The following is a 25986-nucleotide window of genomic DNA, read 5'->3' on the forward strand; positions in this document are numbered from 1 at the left end:
GGAAGCTTCTGTAAATTCCGGACTGTCCCTGGAAAAGAGGGACACTTGGAGGGTCTGCCCTGTCGAAATCTGCTTCTCTGTTCCCAAAGGCAACGACGGGATACACCCTTCCCTTGGTTTCCCAACCATCGCCTAGGCCTCCATAGTTTTAGGGCTGTGGTGGCAACTAATAGCAAGCAATTCGCCCCTGAGTTGGAAGATCTCAAGAGACTATTTTCTTGCATAAAGGACCCTGATCTGGGGTTGTGGCGCTCATCTTGCTTTATTGGCCGAGGGAGCCGGCGTACAGTTTCTGGGTCATGTGGCCAGCATGACTAAGCCACTTCTGGTGAACCGGAGCAGCGCATGGAAACGCTGTTTACCTTCCTGCCGGAGCAGTACCTATTTATCTACGTGCTTTCAAACTGCTAGGTTGGCAGGAGCTGGGACCGAGCAATGGGAGCTCACCCCGTCGCGGGGATTCGAACCACTGACCTTCTGATCGGCAAGTCCTAGGCTCTGTGGTTTAACCCACAGTGCCACCCACGTCCCATTTTCTTGCATAGGAACTAATAAAACATTTGAGGGAACCAGCAGCCGCCCCCCGCTGATGGGTACTGCCATTCAAATAATGTGTGTATGTCATGTCATGTGATTATGTGGGGCGGGGCTTACCTGCCCCCTACATATTTTATTCAAGTCAACACCTCTGTTTTCTTGGCATGCAGCTGGCAGCCCTCAGTGGGTGATCTACTGCCGTTTTATACTCAGTGTTAGCCCAATTGATTCCCGCTCAATGAGACGATAGCACTTTCAAGTCTTGAGTGATGCTTAAATGGCTAGATGGGAAAGTGGGACACAGCTCTGCATTCTTGTAGTGATGCATTACACAACTACTAGGGTGACGATAGAGCAGCAGCCTTGAGAGTCTGTGTAGGGACCAAGTTTGCTAGGGCTTAGTGCAGAAAACCTTAAAGTCTTGAGTTTAGTCAGTGCATGAATGGGGAGCTAGACCTCGCTGTCCTGCCCTCCGATATCTCCATGTGTTGTCTGAAGTAGGCTATTGAGGGAGGCCTCTGTGCATGGAGCTGTACGCAGGAAGGCTGTGATGATGGTGCTGTAGGCACAGCCCTGCTGCTGCAGTTTGAATGTGTGGGCATAACTTCCAGTGAATAATCAAGAGGACCCCTTCACCCTTGATGGCAACAACTAGAAAGATGCTTTTGGATTCCCACCGGTGTCGTTGCAGTCCGTCCCTTCTCTTTTTCATTCAGGCGGCACAAGGCACTTGAAAGTGTATGCAGCCTGCTTGTGTAGTTGTGCAGTCCGCAGACTCTTGCTGGTCCTATTCCACAACCTCCTTGAATGCTGCGTGGCTGGAATGTGTTCTTGAACTGTGATAATGGACCTCGCGTGTCTGGACGAAGAGATGTGTTGTGTGCACTCAAGAAACCTCTTGTTGTTTGCTTGGCTGGAATGTAGCCCACTAAATGAAGAGACTCCTGTATCTGTGGCTCTGCTCAGTTCTTGCCCAGCCACCACTGGCATGTGGTCCCCATGAGACAATGCAGCCCTTTGGCTAAATGCATGCATGCATCTCACTTGATATCTCTACTCTTGGTCATGAGCAGCTGAATATATGAACCAACTCCACTTTAAAAACAACTTGTTAAAGGCAATGTGATATGAAACCTCTATGTCATTGTATCCACACATGCAAGTTATCACTTGATACTGAAGTCGACAAATGATGTGCACACACACACATTAGCAGAGTATAAGGCATACCCTTATAACGAGTTTAGACTCTTAAACAGTGCAGAACAGTGCAGTTCTCATATTATTGCCATCTGAACAGGCACCACTGACATGCTGCAATGGGTTAATATTTGGGAAAAAATAAATGCAGTTACTCTGCAAACAGGGCAAACCCTGTGTTGATTGACTGAACTAATGGGATTTACTGGGCATCCTGGAGCTAAAGGGGCTGATGGAGACAATGCTAAGGACCCCAGAGCTTTTTACTTAACCATTTAAATCATCTATTTCAACTCATGGAACTTTGTGAGATATGCTTTTGCTATCTAGGAGGAAATGGGCAGAAAAGTGAATGGAGAAAACTAGGTTCAGGCCTCCCTGGACCTGGTAAGATTCCAGAGTTTACGAGGCAAAAGTCTAAGTGTGCTACTCCATTTCCCCATTATGTTCACCTTCTGTGAAACTCTGCATCCACTTTAGAATAAAGCAACCAGACCTAACCACAGCTGTTTTTTGCAGGCAGCTGAGCCATTGTTTCCCAAAGCATCCTTTGTATATTTGTATACTGGCTGATACGTAGCAGGTCTGTCTTGGGGTATGTAGTCTGGATAGAGGTGCAACAGTTTCTACACAAAGGCGTATTGTGGCCAAGAATAAAGGTTAGTTCTCAATGAGGTAATAAACCGAATGCCTGATGGCATTCCATACCAAACCTCCAAGGCTGTTGCGAGGATAAAATTAAGGTAACTGTGTTTTATTTATTTCATTTATATCCCACCCTACCAAAGGAGCCAAGGATGATTGTATATGCCATACTTTACTAATGTAAATAAATGGCTGAATATTCTTTCACTTCGCACTCAGAAACCAGGTAGCAGCAAGGATGACCCTGTTAATTTCTGCTTCTTCATCCAGGATTTCAAGGCTATTCTGCAATTTGGCTGTTCCAAAATTGGCTATTCCACTAGGCTCCCCTGGATACAGTGGTCCTCCAGGTGTTTCTGGACTGTGAGAGGTAAAAGACTATGGCACCCACCCTCTCAGCCTGGATTAGTAAAGGGGTTGCCTATTTATAGAACATTCAGTTGGAAAATTCTGCTGACATGTGTTGGAACACTGCAACATGAGATTATGATAATTTGTAAGTAAAAATGGCAAGTGTCATTTCCCCTCTTTTCTACTATATGCATCCTTCTCTAATTTGCGTATTGTCGAAGTGTGATGTGTCCCCAAATCACAGGTGTATCCCTATCAGGTATAGATAAGGAACCACTATAAAACAGCCAAGCTAACAAGGGTTCCTGTGCTTTGTTCCCCTGCTCTTTCCAGCAACACTGTTTTTTGAGTAGTTCTTGCATATAGGATGCTTTAAATGGTGGCTACGATATAAGCCACCCATATCTTGCTTTTTAGAGAGAAAAGTAATTTGTTCCCATGCTAATCTCACTGATGGTTTGCCAAGGAAGAGAGCTAAAAGTAGAGACACCATAACTCAGGTGTAGAGCACATGATGTAGCAGGTCCTAGATTCAAATCCCTTGTTTTTGAAGTATCAGATGGCAGGTAATGGAGAAGACCTCTGCCTAAGACTCTGGTGATGGAAAAGACACTTCAGCCAGTCAGAGCAGTCAGTATTGGGTCAGATAGAACAAATGCTCTGGTCTGATATAAGGCAGCTTCCTATGTTCCTATGATCAAGTAAGTTTTAAATGGATGGATGCAGTTTTCCACATCTGTACTTCAGCATTTAGCAATGGAGGTGTAGATCTAGAAAACTGCTCACCAGTTACTTCCGATAGGAAACCAGAAGCAATTTGGAATGTACTTGCCAATGGCTTCCCATCCACTTCCATGGTTTATAGTGATCATATTCCCACCATGAATTTAAAGTGCATGTCTAACGCCTAGCCTCCTTGACAACCACAGATATTTACAGCTGAGATCTGAAGCAGCCGTTAAATGTGAGACTAAGGGAACCTCCAATCTGCAGTACTCAATATGCAGTCAACTACTGCAGCTAGTTTAGCCACTGCCAAGAATGCACGCAAAACAAACACTTAATGTCAAGATATTTACCACAAAGGAATCAAAGGTGGTTAATTATTTTTTTTATTGCCAGAATAGTAAATGTTACACAGATGGGCCTGCATGGTGTTACCCGGGTTACAAGCAAGCAAAAAATGAATAGAAATGTTTGGCCACAGGAAAAGAAAAAGCACATTCTAATAAATCTGCCCTAATAAAAGCAGTGTGACCAAATGAGAATATAGCATAGCACAATTGGGTATAACATTTGTTGGAGAGGATTTTCAGACCATCACCGTTGTGCAGTGCAACATCCACATTGATAAAAAAGTGGCTTTAAAAACATCAACACTGATAAAAAAAAAACCAATATGAAGCCTGGGATAATAGTTTGTGGCCATGCATGACTATTTGAAGGGAACAAAAGCAAATGCTAAATACATGAGGAAAGATGCACACCAACATCAGAGAGAACTTGCCTCCTCCATTTACTATGAGAAGTCTGCACCCAAGACATTTAGAAAGCATGCACACATGCATGTGAGTTGTATATATATATACATGTATGGAGAAGCACAGCATCCCATCCAGAAAGATTTATTTTATAGGCATTTGGGTTTGGCTTCTATTCTGCAGCTTAACTATTTCACCTAAGCAAGTGCTAATATCACCAACAACCAGTTCTTTCTGTTTGTTAAAACAAAGAAGGAATACAGATCCCAGCAGATGCTTCCAGTGCTAAATTCAGATAGGCTAGCTAGCTAATGACTAGCGCCCAAGCGAGCTGCTGCTGCTGACGGTTGTATAGGAATAAGAATACGAGGCATTCGTGTTTGCATCAAAGCTTCCTCTCCTGGATCCACTGCGCGAGCCTGAGCGGGATCCACTGCGTGATCCACTGCGCGAGCCTGGTGCCGAAGAGACATTGTATGGGCTGGAGATGCCTTTGGATGAAACCGAAGAAGCTTCCAGTAACCGAAGCCCAGTTATATCTTCCACCATCGAACGATTCATTGCATCTCTGAAGGAGATTTTCAGCTTTGTTTTGGGACAGGTCAAAATCTTCGCATAGTTGCTGGTGTCTTGTAACCTCTGGGCTGTCCGGCCATCAATCAGCCCTTTTCGAATGGCTTCTTCGGTACTTATTCTCCCACGAACTTCAGGGTCAATGAGACCTCCGGTGATAAACTGAAACTCAAGGAAGCGCTGGCCAGCCTCGTAAGGAAGCCACTTTTCCTTCACAGCCTCTGCGGCTGACATTCTGTTTCGGCCCTTGATGCCTTCAAACCCTATGAAGGCTTTATGAGCTGGCTTCAGCCGTGTCGACATCTCATGGTCAATGAGGCCTTGGGCGACTGCTTCCTGAAGGGAAAGCCGCTGTCCTGTGACGGGGCATATTATGCCTCCCGTGCAAGCTTGGGCTTCCAGCAAACGCTGGGCAGTAATGCTGTCAACAATGCCCCGTTGCACGGCTTCTGAAATGGAGATCTTCTCCAAATTTTCTGTGTCAAATATGGCTGCGATTGGACTCGTTTCCTCGAGGGACTCAGAAAAGGAGCCGGAGCCCGAACTGCTCTTTAGCTTGATAGATGAACTCTTGATACTCAGTACCGTAGGAGAACGAGTGGACTCGTGTCTGAAAACTTCATCACCGCCATTCCTGCAAGCAATCATGTCTGCAAACTGAGTGAGGCTTAATGACCCGGAACGGTATTGCTCAAAAAATTTCTTGTCCACAAGGCCTTTGTCAATGGCGTCCTGGATGTCATACTGGTGGCCCGTTTTCCTGTCAACAAGCACTACTCTTGTGCTCCCATCTGAACCTGTTATAGTGATTTCTTCCCATTCGCATTCCTGGTCAGAAAGCTCCAGGTAAGTGTCATAGTCTATGAGGCCTTTATTGTACGCTTCCTGGACGGACATTTCCTTATTTGTGTCTGGATCTACGATGACGACCCTGCGCTTCCTGAGGGTGTTTTTTTGCGAAGTCTGCACCACTTTCTTCTTCTCTCTCAGGGGCAGGAGACAGAGCCCACTTCCTTCATCGACTATGCACCTTTCTTTCAACTGCAAGTAGGTCAGGTTTTCTTCTGTGTTGGGGTCAAAAAAGCCTTTGGTATCGTCACTGGGATCAGAGAGAATGTTATTCAGCTCTTTGTCGAAGTAGCCACGTTGGTATGCCGTGCCGACTGGCAACCGATGACTTTCCTTCGGGTCGATGATCCCACCAGTGGCTATCTGGGCCTCCAACAAACGAATCCCGTGGCCTCTCTCAATGAGTTCCTTGTTCATTGCTTGGAACAAGGAGATGATGTTTCCTGTTTCTGGATCTTTGTACCCAGTGACTGCTCTTTCAGCAGACAGGAGTTTTTCTTTAAATTCTATTCCAACTAGGCCTCTTTTGTAAGCTTCTTCCACCGTGTGTCGTGAATTGTTCACAGGGTCCACAACAAATCCAGTGGCTGCCTGGGCTTCCAGAAGCTCAAGAGCTGTTCCTGGTCTAACCAAACCTATTTTCATGGCCTGGTAAATGCCAAGCTTCTCTCTGGTGGCCTCGTTATAAATGCCAGCTATGCAGCTGGAGCCCTGGAGGAAATCTTTGATTCGGTCGCTGACTTCTTCAACCGTGATTACTCCACTTTCCAGATCATTTGCCGTCGACTCCCGAATGATGCCAGAGTCTACTAACTCAGAAATGTCAATGGGCTTCCTGATGCCTTGGAATGACATGCTTCTCTTCTGCACGGGAAGGAGGAGCAAACCAGTGTGTGGTTCGATTCTGCATTTCGCCCTCAGCTTCGTGTAACTTATGGCCTTCTTGGTGATCGGGTCAATTAAGTTATTTAAACTCTGAGGTTGGTTCAAGGATCTGACCAGGTCTCGATCAATCAGCCCACGAGCTAAAGCGATGTCTTTCGGCAAGAACACACTGTTGATGGGGTCAACGATTCCTCCCGCAGCCAACTGAGCTTCAAGGAGACGTATCCCGGTCTCCCTGTCGATAAGCTGTTTACCGATGGCTTGTGCCACAGGCACGGTTTTCCCTGAGAAGGGATCTTTAAATCCGGTGATAGCCTTTTCAGCGGTGTAGATTTGCTCCCGGTCATCAAAATCTATCAGATCTCTAGCAACTGCACTGTCCACGCTGAGAAGTTCGTTGCGGTGGGGGTCAATCACACCTCCGGTGGCTGCCTGGGCTTCCAAAAGGAAGACGGTGTTCTCTGGGCTGAGAAGCTGCTTCCGTTTAGCCTCCACCAGGGAATACTTGTCCTTAGGGCTAAGAGAAGCCCCGGCTATAGCCCCAGCTCCTCTGAGATAGGGTTCGAGATCAGCAGCAACTTCCTCCACGGACTTCTGGCCCCTCAGCAGCTTATCCAGGGTGGACTTGTCTATCAGCTGGCATTCGTACAGCTGGACAGCAGTTATTTTTTTCCGCAGGCCATTGAAGAGTAATTTGGAAGGGTCGATGGCAAAGTCATCTTCTGTCTGGGTGACTCTGTTGGCCACATATGGGCGCTGCTTCAGTTTCTCAATTTCCCTTTGCAGCCTCAGGCGCTCAGCCTCCATCTCCGACTGGCTCTTTCTGCTTGTCTCTTCCAAGCGGCTGCGGTACCTTTCTTCGATTCTCTTCATCTCTGCCTGCAGCCTCTCAATTTCTATCAGCAAGGCACTCTTCTCCCTCTCGCTCTTATCTCGCTCGGACTCAATCTTCCTGATTGTCTCTTCCTTCCGGGAATACTGGCTCTTCCACTGATTTAAGTCGTTCAGGATTTGCTGCTTCTCATTCTCCAGCCGCATTTTCAAGCGGGATTCTGACTCCAGTGTACCTTTGGCCCGATTCAGCTCTTCCTCCAACCTCAGCAACCTTGCTTTGTCTTGTTCCAAGGCATTAATTTTTATCAGCAGCGCTTCTCGTTCCTGCATAATATGAGTATACTGGGATTTGGATTCTTGGATCCTATGGGATGTCTATGGGTTTTTTTAAAGAAAGAAATAAACAAGGAGAAAATTAGTGCCTCTTCTTAACATCCTATATTCCCTATATTTCAGCCTATCCTGCAAGGGGTACTGGGTAACTGTGGCCCTGAGTAATAAATCTGATGTTTTGGATACAGCTGTGGATTTGTTTTATTAATACAGGATAGCACACTGATAGAAATGGGCTAAAAATAATTCTAACAAGAGAGTCTGGGGCATGACCCAGCACATTGGGGTCCTGCCAGTTTCAGTGGAAAGATTAAGCATGTGTTTAACAGCGCAGTCCTATACAAGTCTACTCAGAAGTAAGACCCACAGAATTAAATGGGGATTACCCCCAGGCAAGCGTGCATAGGACTGCAGCCTTGTGCATACAGCACAATCCTATCTCTTCCCTTTGAAATCAACAGGAATTAAAAATACTTAGCTTGGGGTGGATTGTACTGTCAGTGCTTAATATTTTCCCTTTCCCACCTGTACATATATACGACATACAGTCTTAATTTTGACAGCAGTCTAGCAGAAGCTAAGTAATTTGGGATGCCTGCACTTCAGTACTGCCTCTGATAAAATCTTGTGTCTACTGAAAGGGGACCTTCATCTTGCTCTGTTTACAAAACATATGTATCACGACATCAAATCCAGACTGGTCTTACCTGGAGCCAATTTACCCACATTAACAAAAAAAAAAAAAATCTGATTATTTAATTCCACAATCTGATTCTTCTTTCAAGAAAGCACTCATTTTGAGACTACAACTATACTAATGGATAAAGTTCCATCACGTATCTTATGTGATGAATCTGAGTGAATAAAAGTACATAGATAATAATGTGCGTGTGAATTACAGGTGTTTTGGGGGGGGGACACAATGAGAGCAAACCGATACCCCACTGAGGAAAATACTGCTTTTGGACCAATCTTGCACTAGCAAACCAATATAGTTCAGCAAACATTCATTTCAATGAGTGAATTGATATGAATTGAGGCTGAACTGTAGCAATGCCTGATAGGTTGCTCCTAGTAAACGAAGACAGGGAAACCTAACTATCATTTTACGTGAAAATTATGAGCCCAAGCTACTAGGCAAAATGGGCAGACTCCAACACAGAAGAAAGCACACTTGAGGCAATGTCAATAGGCTTAAGTATGCTCTTCTCTGTGCAGGATTGTGACTCATAGATTTCTTTCTTTTTTTAAGAAAGAAATGAAAGCAGTGACATGTATAGCATGCACACATACAAACACACATATATAATTATGTATAATGTGCATTTTAGACAATATACAGGTACATAAGCAGCAATAACATGTATACCAAATATACAAATAACTATGTATACACTTTTGCATATGTACACTTTTTAAGGTATACATGTATGTATTTATGTATATACATATACTACCCTACAGCAAAATAAAGAATGAGAAGAGCAAAGGAGATAAGGATAAGCTCCAATATGCAACTTCATGAATAACATATTGTATACCCCTCTTTGGGGGTTGAGCTGTCAAGAGTAACCGAACTTCAGGGGGTAGCTTCTGTAAGAACAGGTTTTGGAAATATGGCCTGGTCTTCAAAGTCCTGCTCCTTCCTAAGGATGATGAAGAGCTGACCAATTTTCCATAGGAAAAATGCTAAATTCTATTGGAATGAAATATCACCCAAAGATTTTTTTAAGCACCAAAGGTAACAAAAGCAGATGCTAGGTAAGATTTATATCTCCTTTGCACTAGTCTAGAAGCGACCCAAATCTGGGCCTACAGCTAAGAACATAAGAATAGCCTGCAGGATCAGGCCAATGGCCAATCTAGTCCAGCATTCTGTTCTCACAGTGGCCAATCAAATGCCTGTAAGAGACCTGCACTTAGAAGCCAGTTGGAATTTTTATATCAAATTTAAAAAGGAATCAATTAAAATCAATATACATAAATTTAGGGTCCAATGATTGGTTGGAAATGCATTTGGTGTTGAATTATTTGAGGGACAGTAAAGTTGTGATCAAATATTTGTGAATACCTCCATAGCCTGCTTTTGGAATTTCTCAATTTCCTGTCTCAAATTGTCCCTTTCTTTCTGTAAACCATTTATCAGACCCTGAAGTTCCAGGGTATGCTTGCTGCTTGTCTGTAGTTGACTCTTAAGTTCAATAATTGTGGCATTTTTTTCCTCATCCACTTCACTTCTGCCCCTTCTTAGATCATCATACTCCAATCTCACATTACGCAGCTCTTCCTCTAACATCAAGTGTTCTTTTGTAAGGTTCTCGGTAAGAGACTGAAGCCTTTCGATTTCTATTTTGCACTCATTGAGGCTTTTGCTCTTGTCCTCAATAGCCTTTTGCAAGTGCTCGTTGCGCATGTGAGCTTGCTTTAGATTCTCTTGCTCTTGGACCACCTGGCGGCGCAAGGTTTCGATCTCTGAAGTGTACTTCCTTATCTCCTCCAAGTATCTCTGCTTTTCCCTCATCTGACCATCTAGCACCTCTCTCTGGTGCTTCAAGTCATCTTCACTCCTTTTCTTGACCATCGAGACCTCCTCTATCTGCTGAGTAAGGTTTGTGATCTTGACAGATTGCTCTCTGTAAGACCTCCTCATAGATTCTAACTCTGCTTCCACTTCCTTCCTCTTGGCAGTTTCTTCTCCTATGGCTCTAGCCTGCCTACTAAGCTCCTCCTCCAGCTTGCGTTTCTGCTGTTGCAGCTCTTTCATTGTGCCCTGCAGCCTTGTGCTTTCTTGATCTTTCCCTTTTTTGTCCTGGGCAAGCCTCTCGTATTCGCTTTTTAGCCGTCCCAGTTCCTGCTCTTGGACTTTCAACCTGCTGATGGTCTCTGTGGCATTGATGTTTACTTTCTCCAAATCGTACTGCACTCTTTGCAGTCGGATATTCTCCTCCTCCATAGATTTCCTCTGGTTTGTTTCTGCTTCTAGCAACTTTCTCAGCTTTTCAATCTCTTTGTTTTTGTCCTTAATTGTCCTCCCAGCATCGTCAAGAGACTGCTTGTAACGCATGGTCTCCTCAGAGTATTTCTGGACAGTCTGTTTTAACTCAATCTCAAGCTGCTGCTTCTTTTGCGAGATCTCAGAGCCAATGGCTTTTTGCTGGTGAGCATTTTCTTCCACTTGTCTAAGGTTCTCCGATGTCTGACTTATAGTGTTCTTCAGTCTCCTAATTTCCTCACATAAGCTCCTATTTTCTCTCACGACATTGTCGAGCTGTGCTCGGTAATTACTGGATTCCTCTTCCTTCTGCAGTGTCACCTGATTTATTGTGGTCTTTGTGATATTTATCTCAGTCTCATACTTGTTCTTTAAACTAATAATTTCCTCGTCATAACTGTTCCTTACCTTAGCCAATTCATTCTCAAGTTCCCACCGGCTTTTAGCCTCTTCCTGCAGCTGAATCTTTACTCTTTCAAGCTCCTTGGTTTTGTCCTGGATGGTCAAAGCAGCATCTTCAAGCGCTTGCTTGTACCTCGCGTTGTCTTCGTTGCGCAGATGAATGATCTGTTTCAGCTCCAGCTCGATTTGCTGCTTCTGCTGAGCCACCTCCGAGCCGCAAGCCTTCTGCTGAAGAATATTTTCTTCTGCTCTCCTCCGCTGCTCTGTAGCATCCAAAATGCTGTCATTGAGCCTGATGATCTCATCCTTCAGATCTCTGTTCTCTCTCTGCAGCTTATCGATCTGGGCTCGGAGGTTTTTGGCATCATCTTCTTTCTGGGATGCTATCTGGTGGATGGTGGTCTTCTTAATGTTAATCTCGGTTTCATACTTGTTCTTTATATTACTCATCTCCTCATTAAACTGGTTTCTTACCTTAGCCAGCTCATTCTCATATTCTCTCTTCCGATTCCCCTCGTCCTGGAGAAGCACCCTTAACCTTTCTATCTCGTACTCCTTCTCCTTGATGACTTTCTCAGATTCTATCTTTTGCCAACCAAGGCTTTCTTTCTCATTCTGCCTTGTCTTCTGCAGTTGGTCAAAGTCAGTCTTCTGCTGGTCATATCTGTCCTCCAATAGCTTCCTTTTCCTCTTCTCATCTTCAATCTCATAAGTCAGCCTTGTTATTCTGTCATTCAGATCTTTTATTTGAGCATAGCACTTGTCCAAGTTTTGTTTGGCAGAGCCACCATCCAACTCTGCTTGCCTCTTCATCTCTTCCAAACCCATCAGTTTGGCCTTCAGCTGGGAAATTTCCAACTGGTACTTCTGTAGGTTTTGCTCCAGGAATTTGTGCTTATTGCTGTTATCGGAATTGGCATCTCTGGCTAGTCTCAGCTCTTCTTCCAATAGTTCTATTTTGGTGCTCTTCATCTGCAGATTCAGAAAGCATGAAAGATAAAAATTACCTATCGCAACCATTTTTGACCAACAGCATGCTACTCATTCACACACACACCCCAAAAAAATCACCACTCCACAGCTAATTTTAATAAAATGCCTTTTTTGCTGTTTGGTTGTTTTATTTAATTTTTTTTTAAAAACTTCACATTCTCTTGTTAACCATAATGGACAAGACTCTTAACATTCTCAATGAGGCCTTTTTAATATTTCATGGTTTTCAGTGCAAAAGTCCTAGTGCACCAGAAAACATTGGATCTGGAGGAATATATGCTACTCTATGTCAAGCTCTGAAAGCAGACTTAAACCAGAGCTCTGGGGTTCATTTTTCTGGTTTTCACACATCTGTTAGCCTAGGAAAACATTTTTAAAGGCATGATATAAAATGTTTCTTGAAATAAAGAAACTCGTTGATCACATATCATGTCTGAACCAATATTGGACCAAATAGAAAACAACTGTACAGAAACCAGGTGTCCACAAACAGGCTACTTTATACAAAAAGGAAAAAGAGGGGAAGACGCTAATGCTCACAGCAGTCACTAAATACTATTCTCCCTCTTGGATGCCCTGCACGCTGATCTCAATATGTGAAGGAAAACTGGTTCCTTAACGGCAACTGAACATTATTCTGTGCATTCTCAGTTTCCTGTTTTTATTGCTTCATGTGTTCAGTGCCCAAGACTGGGCATCCAAAGCCATGCTTAAATTCAGGTTATGCCCTATGTAAAGCTGGTGGCAAAACCAAATTCAGGGGTCCTGAACTTGAGGGAGTGACGACTGAAGCTAAAATGAAAAATCTCATCTACTCAGGGTGGATTTGATTTAAATCAAATTGATTTAAATCACTAGTCAGTAAGACTTGCTTTAAATCACTAGTCAGTAAGACTTGATTTAAATCCTTTTTTTACAGAAAGACTCATTCTTGCTGGTATAATCTTAATATTTACAACCAGATGAAGGTTTCATGGAAAACTTAAAACAAATCCTTATTTCCTGATGAACAGCCTTTGGCGTATAATGTAACTTAAATAGAAAATTGTATTTAGAAAGATTTTTTCCTCAAAAGCATTTTATCTTAAAAATCCAATTTAAATAAAAAAATCTGATTAAAATTTTTAAAAATCCGATTTTTGTCATTTAAAAAAAAAAATCAATTTTTTTTTATCCACCCTGCATCTACTATAACAGGAATAACTAGGAATCAATCTACACAGGCAACAAATCATCTGATAGCAGCTCATTCTAAGCTATTACAACTTCAAACTGCAGATGAGCCCATCACTTGCTTGAAGGATGCCTCATGGGGGAAAAAAGCCTCATGCACCTAAACAACTAACATATCCAGGAAAGCTACTCTAAAATCTTCCTAATATGCCCATTTTTAAATGTGCAGGGAGCGGCATTTGTTTTACGGGAAGCAGTATTCAAACAAGGAATCAGCTCTATCTGCAGTCTAAACTGGTCTAGTCCACAAAAAGCTGTATTGTATGAGTCTGCTGAACGCACGCCTCAAATTTAAGACTAATAAAGCTGAACCGTGTATAGCAAGAAAATTTGGTTTCCATTGTAGAAGTGTAGCCTTAGAATGTTATTTATTATTGCATGAAGGACTTATTAACAGCATCGAAAATATTTACAAAGCACCCAGGAACCTGACAATTCACAATACATAAATGAAGAGGGATATTACCTTTAAATCTTCCAAGCTCTTTAACATTTCACTCAAAAACTTGTAATAGTCTCCTGATTTTGTAAGAAGTTCAATGTAACGAGACTGGATCTCAGCAGCCTGCATGGAGAGGGAGGGAAAAGCAATCTATTGTCAACCTATCCCAAACGCTATGTTTCGTCTGCATCAACAGGCTTGGGGTTTTGTGTTGTTATTATTTTAAAATAAAATGCCAGCCTGATCCTAGATTGACTCTGACTTAAGTATAAAGGTAAAGGCAAATGACCCTGACAGTTAAGTCCAGGTTGCAAACAACTCTGGGGTTGCAGCGCTCATCTCGCTTTACTGGCCGAGGGAGCCAACGTTTGTCCGCAGGCAGTTTTTCCTGGTCATGTGGCCAGCATGACTAAGCCGCTTCTGGTGAAACCAGAGCAGTGCACGGAAACGCCATTTACCTTCCCGCCGGAGCGGTACCTATTTATCTACTTGCACTTTGACGTGCTTTCGAACTGCTAGGTTGGCAGGAGCTGGGACCGAGCAACGGAAGCTCACTCTGTCACAGGGATTCGAACCGCCGACCTTCCGATCAGCAAGCCCTAGGCTCAGTGGTTTACACTACAGTGCCACCCATGTCCCTGACATAAGTATAAATGAGTTGAAATGGATTTAGAGCTGATCTACAAATAGTGGAACGTCCTGTGGTGCAGCCCTTTCTAGATTTTACCACTTTAGACTACAGTAGTACCTTGGGTTAAGTACTTAATTCATTCCGGAGGTCTATTCTTAACCTGAAACTGTTCTTAACCTGAAGCACCACTGCCGCGCCGCGGGAGCACGATTTCTATTCTCATTCTGAAGCAAATCTTCTTAACCCGAGGTACTATTTCTGGGTTAGCGGAGTCTGTAACCTGAAGCGTATGTAACCCGAGGTACCACTGTATAAGCCTAGGGGGGAGTGTGTCATGCTTAACTTCTTCTCTGTGTTTGAAAAACAACCACCACCCTAAACCACCCTGCCTGCAGAAAAACAGCCAGCAAGGAGGGAAATTAGGCTAGAACACACCAGCTTTTGATCGCAGAGGGGTTCTGACATGTCATATATATACCAAGTATGCAATTCCCCAATCTGCATTCCAAAACACCACCCCGTGCTTTTCTGGAACACCAGTCTCTCGTGTGGTTTAGCAAACAGCTTCCTGCCCAGTGCTACAACACCATAGATTTCCTTCAGAACTGTGTGCACGCCTCCTGACTTGGTTTCACCAAGCAAGAACATTACCAATTATCATGAAAGTGCACTTTATTATCATTTACCTCTTTCAGAATTAGCCCTGAAGGAGACTGGACCATGCTGCGCTTAATGGGGATGTTCAGCAAAGTCTCCAGTCCTGAGCAATAAGCTGCAGCCTGCAGTTCATAATCCTGCAGAAGAGAAGAAAACACAATTCATTTTGTAAAGACAGCCACCGTATGCCTCCTGACCTGGATTTTCAGAACTGCAGGAAGGCAATAACCTACTCTTTCAACCTTTTGACACCAGCTGAAGACCTGGTTATCTGCCCAGGTTTCTGGTGGAATTTTGGTGCCAGTGTTGATGTTTATTTTAGCTGGCTGGTCGTAAATACCTCCCTTGTTTTTAGTCTCTGTGTGATGTATTAAAATTGCAAGCTGCTCTGGAACTGCATTTGTAATGAATAGTGTGTTTTAGACAGACAGATAATAAATAAAACCCCAAATCCTGATTTTAAGAATCAGTATGGTAGAGGGTCAGAAGAGAGAGTAGTTGCTAAAAAGAATAAGAAATGCATTTAAAACCAGACATGCTGGAAGTAAGGTAGAGAAACTTTTTTCCACAACTTGCATTAAAAACTCTTTGAATGAAAGGCAACAAAAAAGGATTGATTGTACAAGCAGATCAATGGGGTTTAAATGACATGTCTTAAACTTCCAAAAATCAGCCCCATGATTAACCCAGACAGGGGTATGACAGAATGATTTGGGAATAAGACCCACTGATTTTTTCTTTTTCAAATGCTTTCTAGAAGTATGCTCAGTACTGCAATCTGAACAGAACTACTAGAAACACAAAAATAAAAATAAAATCACAAGATAATCCTGCGTGTATTTTCTTTCCCTTGGCGTAGCCACCTCAGCTTGTTGTCAGCATTTGTGCTTTTCCAAATTTGCCCTGGAAGTTTTGGACCAGCCAGACTATCATGGATACACTTGCAGAAATACAGAGGCTGTCAGTGGGTCTGTATCTTGTAAACTTTGGTTTGCCCAGGAACTGAGCCTATTGTGCTGAGAAATGTGAGTGTGTGAAGAGTGAGAAGGATTTAGTCTAGGATTAAGAAGAGAGAAGGGAGCCTTGCAGGATTAAGCTCTTGTAGGAAAAGATATATTCTTAGGGGAATGTTCAAAAATAACAGTACCTTGATTGCAGCTGAGCACACCTCTGCATTCTTCATCACATCTTCCACTCTGTCTCGCTTGCTTGTTATTTCAGCATGTAAGTTCTGCAAAAAACAACAACCCCACAATATTAATTTTATCAGATTTCTAGCCGTCAAGTCTTTTGGTTCAGGAGAACGGCAACACTTGTCAATCACTCCACTGATGATACTATATCTCTCATGGTGATCCCAAAAGACAATTGTGGTGACAAAGATGTATAAAGCAAGCTTAGCTGAGGTGGGATTTGAAATCAGGACATCAAGCTCATAACTTGCACCCTTAATCATTATTACATTAGCAGGGATTCTGACACAAACTCCTAATACTTCGCCGAATCTAAGTTGGTTTCACATCAGCCAAATTACTTAGGGGAAACACTTTGCAACACTGAGTGCAAGACAATACCTTTTGCTCCTGCAGATATCTCATGACAGTGCTAACATCTCCCAACTTCATGGCTTCAATAGTTTCCTGCCGGCGCCTGGCATCACAAATCCATTTATTCAGAGCCTGGTAAAGATCCCGATAGGTTTTCAGCTGCTTCACCTGTTTTTCTAAATCCCAGCTCCTGTAAGACAAAGTAGCAACACATGAAGCTGCCTTAAACTAATTCACATCACTAGTCTATGCAGCCCAGTGCTGCCCACTATGATTGAAAGCAATCTTCCAGATGTGAGATAGAGGTCTTTGCAAGCAGAATTAATCCTAGGACCACTACACAAAGCATATGGCCTCCTAAGAACAGAAAGAGATCCACTTTGCTACTTCAAAAAGCTCCAAGTTAATGCACGCATCATGCAATATCTGCAAAATCTGCATACCATGCAACAGTTGCAATATAGATTGACATATGCCAACATAAAAGCCTTCTGCTTTAAAAGCCACCAGTCAGTAGTGGATAGCGCGGTGAAGCAATGGCACTCAGCTGACCTCCCACCAGCTGAATTGCTGCTGCTTACCGGGAGGGAGAATGTGAAGGGTGAAGTTGCAGGGAGGTCAGAGTTGTGCAAACACACTGGCAGAGCCAATCCAGCGCTCCTGTCAGTGTGTTTGCTCCACACTGACCTGCATTCTACCTCAACCCCTCTCCTTTCCCGTAAACAGTGGCAACTCAGTTGCTGGAAGGTCAGGGAAGTGTTACCTCCTCCAACATTCTGTGTGACATTCCATTCTAAACATAACATATAAACTGGAATCTTCATAGAAGTAGCTGTAGTTTCCTAGGGAAGGACGTTTTCAGCTACTACGATCTCAAGTCAAACACTTATCAGTTCAGTCTAGAAATGACTTGGTGTTATGTATGAACTCAGCCCAGCAGCTTAACTTTGGCTTATTAAGTATGGTGTGGTGTAGTGGTTAAGAGCGGTAGTCTTCTAATCTGGAGAACCGAGTTCGCGTCTCCGCTCCTCCACATGCAGCTGCTGGGTAACCTTGGGCTAGTCACACTTCTTTGAAGTCTCTCAGCCCCACTCACCTCACAGAGTGTTTGTTGTGGGGGAGGAAGGGAAAGGAGAATGTTAGCCGCTTTGAGACTCCTTAAAGGGAGTGAAAGGCGGGATATCAAATCCAAACTCTTCTTCGTCTTCTTCTTCTTAAAAGTTGCTTGTCAACCAAGGTCTGTAGCTGGTTGACAAACCATACCTAATGTTATCCTGGACTTCCTTAACTATGGCTAAAGAGCTGGCACAGCCCCAAAGCTACAGAGTTATGAGTCTAGAGCAGCAAAAAGGCAAACCACTCTCAAGGCTCAGCTGACCTCCTTGGTGCCTTTAACTATTACAGGAACTAGAAAGTCAAGTTTTAAATGTGTGGTTTTTTGCCAGATGCATCAATGTGTGCACAAGGTCTACAGCTTACTGAACACCTGATTTGAAGTTTACTCTTTAGAAATCACAAACAAACCTGTCATCAATCTGCTTATCCACCCTTTGCCAACGGTCTGTGAGGTGCCCGACTTTTTCAGTGAACTTTCCAAGATCTAAATCGTGGAGAGGATACGACTGGCAAGACTGCGAGTGGACCTGGTGAGCCCTCTGTAGCTCTGCCTCCAAGGTACTAAGCAGCGACTTCTTCATACTAAGGTCTCCTTTCATTTTCTGGAAAAAAATAAGCAACAGAATAATCTATCTTCAGTATCCCAGATCTCTCCAGAAAGTAAACACAACCACAGCATAATCCAGACAGCTGCAAGAAAGGGCAGAATAGGTTGCATATGATCAAACTTAACATATCTGGCAATATTTAGAGAACGCAAACAATCATAAACTGGATTATTTTTTCATAGGAAATAGAATGTGTTAATTTATGGAAGCAAGACCAAATTATGAATCGTAATATACAAATATATTATAACATTAAGCTTTCCCCCCCTATGTTTAAAAACAGCACAAAGTCTTTAAGTAACCAATTAATGGCTCAATCTCCGATATATACATAAAACCCTCTCTCTTACCTTCAGGCAGGCTCGATAAGCTTCCACTTTATCTGGGTCCAAAGAAAGAGTATCCTCTTCTGTAAGTCTGACTTCGAACACTCGGATCACATCTTCTGTTTGGAGAATTGCCTGGAGCAGGGACCTCAGCGCATTCAAGCTGTAGCAAAACAATGCCGTCAGAAAGTCATATGCAGGGTTGGGAAAAGATCGTTTGCTTTCAGTCTCTTTTCTCTCCACCCCTCATTGCTTGGGAGTAAGTGCCACTGGACACAGCAGAACTTAATTCTGAGTAATAGGCATAGCATTGCTCTATGAAGTTGGTTTTGGTCGCCAGTCGATTCTAAGGAAATTTGAGCCCACACACAAACTGTTCCACATGCAAACTGAGGAATATGTATAGAAAACGAAACTGGACGCCTTCATCTGCCCCAACTGCAATAAAACATGTCCCTCTCCTATCAGTCTCCACAACTACAGCAGGCGTTGTTACAGTTTGACTTCACCCCAATGGCACACTTTCCCATCATCTCTCGAGATGGATGGATGTCAACAACAGTATAGAAAACTAGGCATCTGCATAAATGATGCTGCTTTGTACAGCTTATTTTGCTGAAGAAGTTGGACCTCCTTGGTTAGAGTTACCTTAGTTTAAAATATTAATAGTTACGGGTGTATGTTGGATTTAAATCCTTAAAACATGCAGTTGATTAAATAAAAGCACTAATCACTAAAGAATAACAACAAAGCGCACCTATAATATGGATAACCATAGGACTGCTTGTCTGTTTCCTTACCTGTCCAAATAACCAGCAGAGACCCCATTAATATTTTCCAGTTTCTGAAACAAGGTACTTATTTCAGACTGCAAATAGAGATACTTTTCAGAGCCTCTAAACCTGGGGAGATAATCTTTCTGCCCATTGAGAGCGACCGCTATTGCCTGAGAATCGTTTTGTATACCCTGAGAGAGAGAGAGAGAGAGAGAGAGAGAGAGAGAGAGATGTTATTTACTCTAACACCCTTCTTAAGATCACATTAACAACCTGCAATTGACATATCATCTATCTTGCCCACAGACCATGTATTTCAGCTAATGTTAAGAAAATAAAAGGACTGAAAGAGATGTTCAGACACTTTTCTCTTTGGTATGCAATCCCATAATAAGCAACTTCTAGTACAAATCCCCCAAAACTTTCTACGATCCTTCCAAGCTCTCTGCACACACATACTGTGCAGGGACCAGATCCACCAGCTGTGAAAGATGGCCATCTTTGCAAGCTAAGACATTCTGATTGTATGAGATAAAATGCATATTTTTTAAAAGTCTGCCAGAAAGAGTTGTTGGGACTGACAGAGGCAGGGTCTGCTCAGTGGTGGCCCTGACTGATATTAAATGTGCTGTGCTGCTTATAAACAAGTGGAGTTGATGGGTGTTTTATTGTGATAATGTTCTGTCCATCTATCTCAGTATTTTCTAGTGACGGGCAACTGCCCTCCAGGTCTCAGGCAGATCTCTCGTGTCATGTATTAGCTGATCCATGGCTCTCTACCACTGAGCTATTGTCTCTCTCCTAGTAGCTGCTATAATACTTGCTCTAGCGTAGATAGACATCCTCTCATGACCTCACTGCACAACAGATTGGCCACAAATGCCACCAGTGTTATTATACTAGTGGTATCAATTCATCTTGGCACTGCTGGTGCTTCTTAAGAATATGAAGAGTAGAGAAAGACGGAATCAAGAGGATTCAGGATAGTTGGGCTTCATTCAGTCTGAACCACACACAATCATGCTATGCCTGTCCAGTGCAAATCAACACGTACCTCTAATTCATTGATTCTGACGGACAAATTCTGGGAGGCCCCTTGGTCTGGCTGAAGGATGGTTCTCTGCGCCATGCGGAGCTCACAGTTCTCGATCTGGCGACGAAGCTTCTGGAGTTCCATAAGCATCCAGGCTTCATGCTTCTCTAGCTCCTGCTTCTGATTCTGGACTTGCTGGGATGAGCCCAGGTGAGTGACTTCAGTTGTCACGACTGGTTTAAAAAAAAAGAAAAGAAAAAAAGGGAAAACAACCAGTGGGTCAGTTTTTGGTTTTTGGAAAATTAACCCCTGTGAAGCGAGGTGGTGTGACGTCATGGCAAACAATGCACTGTGGATAGGGAACAACTTGTATGCACTGCTAAATAAGTCTGCCTTCATTTCTCCTGCCCCATCACCTGGCAAAAGAACATGCAAGCGATTGGGCGTGTGCCAGGTGAGGTTCTAGATCAGGGTCAGCAAACTTTTTCAGCAGGGGGCCAGTCCACTGTCCCTCAGACCTTGGGGGGGTGGACTATATTTTTGGGGGGTAATGAACAAATTCCTATGGCCCACAAATAACCCAGAGATGCATTTTAAATATAAGGACACATTCTACTCATGTAAAAACACGCTGATTCCCGGACCATCCGTGGGCCAGATTTAGAAGGCGACTGGGCCGGATCTGGCCCCCAGGCCTTAGTTTGCCTACCCATGTTCCAGATCAGCAGTTCTCAACCTGTGGGTCCCCAGATGTTGTTGGACTACAACTCCCATCATCCCTGAGCTCTGGCCTTGCTAGCTAGAGGTGATGGGAGTTGTAGTTCAACAACATCTGGGGACCCACAGGTTGTTCTAGGTGATTAAAAATGTGCTTGACTATAGTGGTCAGCACCCAATTACCTACACACAGACTTCAAGTGTGCTATTATTTGGTTAAGTGTACCCATTGAGCCTTTTAGTGAAGCGGAGGCCTACCTATGAGGAAGCTATGGGGAAGGGCTATGGTTCAGTGGTGAATCACATGCTTTGTGTACAAAAGAACCCAGGTTCAGTCGCTGGCATCTCCAGGTAAGGCTGGAGGAGAACAGTCTCAGAAACCTTAAGGTTCCTGCCAGTCAGCACAGACCATACTGAGCTAGATTTGAACCTCCCAGAGCAGCTTACATAAACTCAGTAATGAACAAGGCAACCCGGCCCTCAGTCTAAAAGGCATGACACAAAAGGAAGAAGCGGTGAGGAGGGAAGAGGACAACAAGCAAACTCAGGCACCATGGACTAATTGTCTGTCAAGTTACTATGTGTCAGGCTGAATGCAGTTCACCAAGTACCTGTTGGCCCAGCATGTATTTGACATTCCTGTATTTCTGCAGTCCCAGACATGGAAGAGGGACACACAATTGACTGCAACCTTGGTGAACTGCATGCATGCTTGGTGGGCTGCATTTGGCTCAGTGGGTCGCAAGTTGTGCAGGCTTCCAAGGTGAAGCACGACTACACCCTGCAACAGACGGTGCGGTTTCTGACCTTGATTTGGTTGCTGCGGACGCTGCTGGTGTTGGCCTGGCAGCTGGATGACCAATGTTTGGTAGTGCTTCTGAGCATCGGAGAACTGAGTCTGGATTTTCCTCTTATCCTCATCTGCAAACATCTCCGAGCCCTGGCTGTTCCTGATGAATTCTTGATAATGAATCTCCAGGTCAGCTATTACTCTCTGGTAATCTTCTCTGCGCATGGTCTTCAGCTGAAATGAACAGGCAGAAACAATTTAAGGAAAAACAGCCAAAGAAAGCTGATGCAATCCTCCGGAATGATGACTACAGAAGAGGGGCATTCTGGAGAGTTATTTATATTTGTAGGATTAACAATGACAAAATGAGCTAACCGTAGAGGTTTACGTTAGAATGAAGAGCCTAAGGTTGCGTGCAATGGAATGAGCCAATAAAAGAAAACAGGGAGAGTCTTGGTCAGCAAAAGCAAGAGTTGACTGCAGAATTGCCAGTCACGTTATCAGTACAAACAAGGCTTGAGAAAAGGCAGACAGCCCCTGTAAAGTCTAGAACGCATATACCCAAGTCTTCTTATATATGTGCTCAAAAGTTAGGAAAAGTGCACATTTGCGAAGACTATGACAGCTCCTGGTCAAACTTTATAGAAGTCATTTCAACACCCACCTTAGCAATAGTCAGAGCCTTTATCTTCTCAATGTCAATCATGCAGTAATGCCAAGACACCAGGCTTTTCATGTTGATGTAGAGTTGATTCCAGAGAGCCATAATGGCCTCATAGTATTGTTCAATCCTAAACGGCAATGAATGTGTTAACTCAGGTTCGAAAAGCAACATCAGTGTCTCCTAGTCAACCAGAAGACGAGCGTCCTGAGCAGATAAGGGCTCAAAACCCCAAATACGAAAATGCAAATGTTTTCAATATAAATGTGGACTTTTTTCGATGCGGCACATTGAGAGCTATAAGTTTGCTCCTTGTGCAGTGATTCCTAAACTAGGTGCTGCAGGGCTAAAGTGTGTTGGATACCATATTGGATACATTCAACTAATGCTGTGACCTCATTTAACCCAAAAGAATACATAAATAAATATGAAAGAACCCGATTCGTATTTAGCCTGTACTGAATAACCACAAATTAAAATGAATCTGAATTAAATGAAACCAAAAATTTTGTTTCCAGTCAGAATTAGCTTTGCTTAGAATCTGGGAGATAGGCTGCAAAATGGGCTCTTGAGGGGTGGGGAAAGCCCACCCTCTAGAAAGGTTTCTTGTTGCAACACAATGGAGACTGACCTTCTATAGCAGGGATGGAGAACGTCTGGTCCTCCAGCTGTTCTTGAACACTCATTCCCATCACCCAACATGGCAAACGCTCCTGGATGATGGGAGTTGGAGTCCCACAACACCTAGAGGTTCCCCTTTCCCTACAGACTTGCTCACAGTCAGCACTTCCCACTCAAAACACAAAATTAAATTTTTGCTCGCTGGCCTTGAGTTCCTTAAATAATATATAGATGGGTGCACAGAGTCCACCCAGTCACACTGTTATACGCAACTGGGCTCTTTTCTGACCCAATCAAAGATACACAACATACAGAGCCAGGGAAGAACTCACACTTTTTTTCAAGCAATATGGCTTCAGGTTTTATGAATAACTCACTTAGTCGCCAGATCCACAGCTAATGGATTAGGGGGAGGGATAATGAGACTGACAGATGGCACCAGCATATCGACTCCTCCTGGCCCAGTCACATGCCACTTGCTACGTTCGCTGTTGTCTTTCAAAATGCACTCGTCTCCTTTGCGCATGGTTTTCTATGGAAAAGGAAGGAAAAAACAATTGTAGGCATTAACACACTGGGACAATGTAAATACTTATGATGTAGTTTTCAGTTGCTGTAATTAGTTGGAATCCTCCCTAGGACTAGACAACTTTTAGTCATAGGTCTGAATACACATATAAAAAAGGCTTGGATACCTAGATGTACGGGACTGAGGTTGGCATGCATTCCTATTAACATGCATAAAATAACCTCATGTAAAAATTGTTAGGCTAAACTACTGCAATATGCTGGGGTTGCCCTCTGTGCTCAGCGGTGTGATGCAGAACACCGTAATCTACCATTTGATGGGTCAATCACAGGGTGTTCTCTGTAGCGCTTAGAATACATCATACTTCATTCAAGCATGCAGTTTCCCCAACCTTCAGGAATGGCATAGTCCTACGAGGGCTATACCAAGCAATAGATCTGAATGGAGTTCAAATGCATCTTTGGAAACATTTGAAGACATTTCTACCTGAGCACCTGCTTAGCAGCTGCAGTAAAAAAGAAACTAGAACAGATTATTTATCATCCAATACATTTGGTCCATTTTAAGCAGATTTTAGCTGAAGCTACACAGTAGCCTGCCTCAGGTGCTTGGGATGGGATTGCCAATAAATCTAAAATATATCCGATCAACGATTGAGTAATTAATCAATAGCATGATTCTTACCAGATCTTGTTTGTAGTCACACAGAGCCTTGAGAATGATTGGCTTATTGCTCTTGTAATCAGGGTTCCGTGGCTTTAGCTGGACAATCTTCTTAGACTTATTCACCAAATTTTGCACTTGTCTCTTGTATTCCAAAATTTTCTCTCGCTCACTCTAGAAAGACAGAGAAAGTTTGTCATGGCAAAAAATACTTATAAACAAGGAACCACATTCACTAACACAGACCTGCATTTGCTATCGGTCAAATCCAGATTATCTTCAAATTTAAGACAAATATCTTGGTAGACTTCAGTGGTAACATTCTGAGAAAATCAGAGCTTATATTTTAGAGTTCTATCAAATCTTAAGAGTTATAAACTCTAAAATTCTGCAATCAATAACAGAGGAAAAGAAAACTAAAAAATCCATCTGAAGTTCTGCTTGAGTACATAAAATGCTGCAGCAGGCCCAAATATATGAAGTATAATATACTCGGTGAAGTAGACCAAAGAAGCGGCTGCTCATTTTCAATCGCATCAATGTGACAAGAAAGCCTGGAAATTGCAATTTTCCCCAGACCTTCGCCTTAACACCTCATTTTCCTCACCCAATGGCTTCAAACAGCCACAATGACCTTTCATGTCATCTGTCTTTCAAACACAGTATCTTTCATATATAAGGACATCTGCCCTTATGGGCTTAGTCCTGCTGAAGTTGAAAGAAGCTGTGGGATCTCAAAACGAAGTGGCATCCATACCTCCAACTCTTTGATCTGCTCCAACAGAACTTGCAGGGACATATTCTTATCACAAATGAACTTCTTTCTGATGGAATCCTGTAGATTCTTCAAATAGCTCTCAGTTGACTGGGCTTCCTCAAAAAACTATGCATAAAAAGCAAATAGACATATGATTGTCTTTATCTAATCACACTAGTGGGGCATAGTGGTTAGAGTGTCGTACTAGCACTTGAGAGACCAGGACTCAAATCCCTACTCAGTCATGAAGGTCACTGGGTGACTTTGGGCCAGTCACATTCTCTTAGTCTAACTTAACTCACAGGGTTGTTGTGGGGATAAAATGAAGTGGGGAGAACCCTCTATGTTGCCTTAAACTCCTTGGAGAAAAAGCCAGAACACAAATGCTGTAAAATAAATTAAAGGTGTGAAGTGTACATTTTGTACAGAATGATAACAGTGGGCCCTGAATGAGATTTCAGTATAGTATTGTAGGATCCAACAGACTTTTAAGCGATTAGTAATGCTGAACTCGTAAAATCTACACTGGACTAACAGACATTAATAGGAAATGCAGCACTTGAACATATGAATACAATCCCCTTTCAAGAGCATGGATATATGAAGAATAAATGAAGGAAACTAAACTAAAGACAGCCTATTACCTTCAATCCAATTTCAGATGATTTATTTAGCAAGCTTTCCTTTCTACAAGCTAAACTCACAATGTGACGTTCCTTACTTACTAATAGTTGGAGTGCAAGATATTGCATGTTTGTGAATCCTCTCCCCCCCCAAAAAAAATATACAACCAAACAGAGTTTA

General features: G+C 43.1%; 1 protein-coding gene across 3 annotated transcripts in view; it reads right to left on the reverse strand.

Moving 5' to 3' along the window:
* Positions 1-3836: 3836 nt before the first annotated feature.
* The window catches only part of DSP (desmoplakin), a 48747-nt gene continuing 26597 nt past the window's right edge, over positions 3837-25986 (reverse strand). Inside the window, exons 10-24 of one of the 3 annotated variants that reach the window (XM_081014570.1) lie at positions 25183-25308; positions 24447-24599; positions 23611-23765; positions 22616-22742; positions 21969-22185; positions 20466-20677; positions 19436-19602; positions 18660-18798; positions 18110-18303; positions 16613-16775; positions 16186-16269; positions 15068-15175; positions 13775-13873; positions 9760-12054; positions 3837-7730 (exon numbers count right to left, since the gene is read on the reverse strand). In XM_081014570.1, coding sequence (XP_080870696.1) covers positions 4530-7730; positions 9760-12054; positions 13775-13873; positions 15068-15175; positions 16186-16269; positions 16613-16775; positions 18110-18303; positions 18660-18798; positions 19436-19602; positions 20466-20677; positions 21969-22185; positions 22616-22742; positions 23611-23765; positions 24447-24599; positions 25183-25308 — 7440 coding nt within the window. In that variant the 3' untranslated portion in view covers positions 3837-4529. The remainder of the gene's footprint in view (positions 7731-9759; positions 12055-13774; positions 13874-15067; positions 15176-16185; positions 16270-16612; positions 16776-18109; positions 18304-18659; positions 18799-19435; positions 19603-20465; positions 20678-21968; positions 22186-22615; positions 22743-23610; positions 23766-24446; positions 24600-25182; positions 25309-25986) is intronic. The other 2 variants (XM_081014572.1, XM_081014571.1) reach the window with 2 other exon arrangements.

The sequence above is a fragment of the Podarcis pityusensis genome (assembly GCF_964106645.2).
Source record: "Podarcis pityusensis genome assembly, chromosome: 7".
Lineage (NCBI taxonomy): Eukaryota > Metazoa > Chordata > Lepidosauria > Squamata > Lacertidae > Podarcis > Podarcis pityusensis.